At 49.0% G+C, this 5,000-nt stretch overlaps 1 protein-coding gene across 1 annotated transcript in view; it reads left to right on the top strand.

Moving 5' to 3' along the window:
- Nucleotides 1-5,000, top strand: part of kcnk1b (potassium channel, subfamily K, member 1b) — a 16,745-nt gene that overhangs the window by 5,944 nt on the left and 5,801 nt on the right. Inside the window, exons 2-3 of the mRNA XM_063191027.1 lie at nucleotides 951-1,129; nucleotides 1,829-2,045. Coding sequence (XP_063047097.1) covers nucleotides 951-1,129; nucleotides 1,829-2,045 — 396 coding nt within the window. The remainder of the gene's footprint in view (nucleotides 1-950; nucleotides 1,130-1,828; nucleotides 2,046-5,000) is intronic.

Here is a 5,000-nt window from a genome sequence, read left to right as displayed (position 1 = left end):
CAACTATGCTGCTCATTGAAACTGTGCTGCCCATTACCAAATAAGATCGACAGCTGCCACAGCCAATGGAAATGTTGGAATTCTTGCTTTCTGCTTTTAACCCCTTGGCGCAGCACTGTGGCTCTCTGTAATGTCATGGCAATGTTGTTAGGATGTAGTTACGGTAAGCATTTCCAGCAAGAGAATAGGGTCGCCGGCGACCTCTGCTGCAGTAAGAGGCTACAGGATGTACTCTGTCGCTTCTATCGCTTGTATCGCTCTTGCTGCACAGTCCAGCGATTCTCTGTTGCTTGATCTTGTTGCGGCGGGTGTCGCCCTCTCCTCCTTCTCCTCCCCTCCTCCTCTTCTCTCTTCTTTCCCCTCCCCTCTTCCTCCTCTCCTCCATCTCCTCCTCCTCTTCTCCTCTTCTCCTTCTCCTCTCCTCTTCTCCGCAGGTTACAGCCACGCGGCTCTCCTGTGTGGAGGCAAGCCCTTCTGCATCATCTAATATCATTTCTCTCCTCCTCTTCTAGGTTATGGCCACACTGCTCCCCTGTCGGGTGGAGGGAAGGCGTTCTGCATAGTCTAATCTCACTTTTCTCCTCCTCTCCTCCCCTCCTCCTCTCCTCCTCTCCTCTCCTCTTCCTCTTCTCTCCTCCTCCTCTCCTCTCCACTCCTCTCCTCTCCTCTTCTCCCCTTCCTCCTCCTCCTCTCCTCCTGCCCTCCTCCTCCTCTCCTCCCCCTCTCCTCTCCACTCCTCTCCTCTCCTCTCCTCTCCTCCTCCTCTCCTCCTCCTCTCCTCTCCTCTCTTCTCCTCTCCGCTCCTCTCTTCTCTCCTCCTCCTCTCCTCCTCCTCTCCTCTCCTTCTCCTCTCCCTCTCCTCTCCTCTCCTCTCCTCTCCTCTCCTCTCCTCTCCTCTACTCTCCTCTACTCTCCTCTCCTCTCCTCTCTTCTCTCCTCTCCTCCTCCAGGTTATGGCCACACGGCTCCCCTGTCGGGCGGGGGTAAGGCTTTCTGCATAATCTACTCGGTGATCGGCATCCCCTTCACGCTGCTCTTCCTGACGGCGGTGGTGCAAAGGATCATGGTCTATAGCACGCGCCGGCCAGTCTCCTACGTGACGACTCGCTATGGCGTGTCGCGACCCCTGGTGGGTATTGGGTCACAACAGTGGCGGAACAATTGCACACAGGGCCCCTGGGCAAGACACTTATAGGGCCCCCTATACAGCTTGCCAAGCTCACAGTAGGGCCACCACCACCAATACGGGAAGGCCTTGGGCCCAGGGGCAAGTGCCCTGTTCGCCCTCCCTATAGCTCCGCCCCGGTTCACATTTCAATGTGCATCACGATACACATCCCACGATGCGATACTGTCCCGATGCATTGCAATGCATGTATTATTGCGATACATTGTGACATTTACTTCTGTAAGAGTGTGAAAAATGCAGCTTACTGGCCAGCTTACTTGTAGCACTCATAAGTTAATTTATCTGGTACAACAGACATATTACCTACTCTCTACTGAATAAAATGAAACAGTGTTGAACAGTGTGAAACAATGTTTGTTTTTACTTTTTATTCAATTATCTTTTATTACTTTTTTCCAATTTTTGGTATCGTGACACATTGTCATGATTCGATGCAGTATATTGTGAAAAAAACAAGTATTGCAATACATTGTCATGATGATGTTCTTTGCACTCCCCCACCCCTATGAATAGATATTGATGTAGTATATTGTGAAAACAAGTATCGCTATACATTATCATGATTCAATGCAGTATATTGTGAAAACAAGTATTGCGATACATTGTCATAACGATGTTCTTTGCACTCCGAACCCCTAGGTGGCGGTGGCGCACGCGGTGCTGCTGGCTGCGGTGGCGGTGGCGGCCTTCTTCCTGATCCCGGCGGCCATCTTCTCGGCGCTGGAGGACGACTGGAACTTCCTGGAGAGCTTCTACTTCTGCTTCATCTCCCTCAGCACTATCGGACTGGGAGACTACGTACCGGGAGAGGCCTTCAACCAGCGCTTTAGGGAGTTCTACAAAGTGGGCATTACTGGTGAGTTATGTAGAGACTACGTACCAGGAGAGGCCTTCAACCAGCGCTTTAGGGAGTTCTACAAAGTGGGCATCACTGGTGAGTTACCAAGAGAGAGAGAGATAGAGAGAGAGAGGAAGAGAGAAAGAAAGGGAGGAGGACTGGGCGACTATGTACCAGGAGAGGCCTTCAACCAGCGGTTCAGGGAGTTCTACAAAGTGGGCATCACTGGTGAGTTAAAACTATATGACATGCCGAGAGAGAGAGAGAGAGAGAGAGAGAGAGAGAGAGAGAGAGATCGAGAGATAGAGAGATAGAGAGATAGAAGGCCTCGTTGACTACGTACCAGGAGAGGCGTTTAATCAGAGGTTTAGAAAGTGGGCATCACAGGTGAGTTACCTACAGAAACACTATGAGATAGACAGAGAGAGACAGGAAGAGAGAGAGGAAGAGAGGAGGACTGGGAGACTACGTACCAGGAGAGGCATTTAACCAGCGCTTTAGGGAGTTCTACAAAGTGGGCATCACTGGTGAGTTAACAAGAGAGAGAGAGACAGGAAGAGAGAGAGGAAGAGAGAGAGGAAGAGAGAGAGGAAGGGAGGAGGACTGGGGGACTACGTACCAGGAGAGGCATTTAACCAGCGGTTTAGGGAGTTCTACAAAGTGGGCATCACTGGTGAGTTAAAACAACACTATGTAGTGTTGAGGCCTTAGTGTTGAGGCATTAGGGGCTATGTACCAGGAGAGGCATTCAACCAGCGCTTTAGGGAGTTCTACAAAGTTATGTAAAGAAATACTATGAGAGAGAAAGAGAGAGAGAGAGCGAGACAGGGAGAGAGAGAGTTCTTGGAGACTACGTACCAGGAGAGGCCTTCAACCAGCGCTTTAGGGAGTTCTACAAAGTGGGCATCACTGGTGAGTTATGTAAAGAAATACTATGAGAGAGAGAGAGAGTGAGACAGGGAGAGAGAGAGTTCTCGGAGACTACTATGAGAGAGAGGGAGTCCTCTGGGACTACGTACCAGGAGAGGCCTTCAACCAGAGATTTAGAGAGTTCTACAAAGTGGGCATCACTGGTGAGTTAAAACAACACTATGTAGTGTATGACCAGAGGTGAAGAGAGAGAGAGAGAGAGAGAGAGAGAGAGAGAGAGAGAGAGAGAGAGAGAGAGAGAGAGAGAGAGAGAGAGAGAGAGAGTGTTCTTGGGGACTACGTACCAGGAGAGGCCTTCAACCAGCGCTTTAGGGAATTCTACAAAGTGGGCATCACTGGTGAGTTAAAACAACACTATGTAGTGTTGAGGCCTTAGGGGCTATGTACCGGGAGAGGCCTTCAACCAGCGCTTTAGGGAGTTCTACAAAGTGGGCATCACTGGTGAGTTAAAACAACACTGTGTAGTGTATGACCAGAGGTGAAGACAGGGAGAGAGAGAGTTCTTGGAGACTACGTTACCAGAGAAAGAGAGCCTTCAGAGAGAGAGAGGTTTAGAGAGTTCTACAAAGTGAGAGATCACTGGTGAGAAGAGACAGGACACTATGTAGTGTTGAGGCCTCTAGGGGACTACGTACCGGGAGAGGCCTTTAATCAACCTGAGGTTTAGAGAGTTCTGTTACAAGTTATGGTAGTTAAAACAACACTGTGGTGAGAGAGAGAGAGAGAGTGAGAGAGAGAGAGAGAGAGAGAGAGAGAGAGACAGGGAGCCTCGGAAAGTACAGTTCTTGGAGACTACGTACCAGGAGAGGCCTTCAAGAGTTCTACAAAGTGGGCAGCACTGGTGAGTTACCTACAGAAACACTATGAGATAGACAGAGAGAGAGAGAGATAGAGAGAGAGGGAGGAAGAGAGAGAGAGAGAGAGAGAGAGAGAGAGAGAGAGAGAGAGAGAGAGAGAGAGAGAGAGAGAGAGAGAGCCTCAGTGACTAACTGCCAGGTGAGGCGTTAATGTTAATGTGTTTCAGTGGTTCAGGGAGCTGTACAAAGAGGGTGTTTCGGGGCAGTTAAAACAAAACACTGTAATATATGAACAGAGGTACAGTGGGTAGGTGCAGAGAGAGACAGAGACAGATATACAAGTGCAGACAGCCAGAGAAGGCCTTAAGGGCTATGAAGGCCTCAGAGGAAACCTTCCACCAGCGGGGTCAGGGGGCTGTATAAAGTGGCCATTCAGCTTACAAGTTAAAGACACACGTATGAGTGAGAGAGAGGGGGGGAGAGAGAGAGAGAGAGAGAGAGAGAGAGAGAGAGAGAGAGAGAGAGAGAGAGAGACACAGAGAGAGAGAGAGAGAGAGAGTGTGTGTAAGAGGGGGGGTTGAAAGTGTGTGTGAGAGAGACGGGGGGTATTATGTAACACTTCTAAACTGTGTGTGTGTGTGTGTGTGTGTGTGTGTGTGTGTGTGTGTGTGTGTGTGTGTGTGTGTGTGTGTGTGTGTGTATGGTGTGTGTGTGTGTGTGTGTGTGTTGGGGTGGGGGCCTGAGGGGTGTTAGTAGCTAGATAGGGAAGTGTGTGTGTGTGTCTCAACATGGTTGTGTTTCAGGGTGTGTGTGCATCTCAGGATGTATGTGTACTGTGTGTCTCGTGTTGGGTGTGTGTACGGTATCTCTCAGTGTGTGTGTGTGTGTGTACTGCATATGTCAAGGTGTGTGTACTGCATATGTCAAGGTGTGTGAGTCTCAGGATGTGTGTGTATTTCTCTGGGCGTGTGTATTTCTCACAGTATAGGTTTATTCCTTTCAGGGAATCATCGAGGTTTACATGTAAAGTTTAGCAACAATTCACAAGTTAACAAATGTATGGTAGGCATGTGTTATTTTTTAAAATCCTAAATACAGGCAAATTTTCTTAACTCAGCTCCAATCCACATCAAATCCTCCGTAGGTGAAAGGGAGTGTAGACACAAGTGGAAGAAGAAGTTATCAAGGTGTTGCAACATAGATGCATTTTATGACGCCATAAAATAGAATCAAATTCCATCTACGA

Source organism: Engraulis encrasicolus, chromosome 24 (assembly GCF_034702125.1).
Source record: "Engraulis encrasicolus isolate BLACKSEA-1 chromosome 24, IST_EnEncr_1.0, whole genome shotgun sequence".
Lineage (NCBI taxonomy): Eukaryota > Metazoa > Chordata > Actinopteri > Clupeiformes > Engraulidae > Engraulis > Engraulis encrasicolus.
Note: the sequence above shows the minus strand (reverse complement) of the source record. Positions and strands in the feature narration are given on the sequence as shown.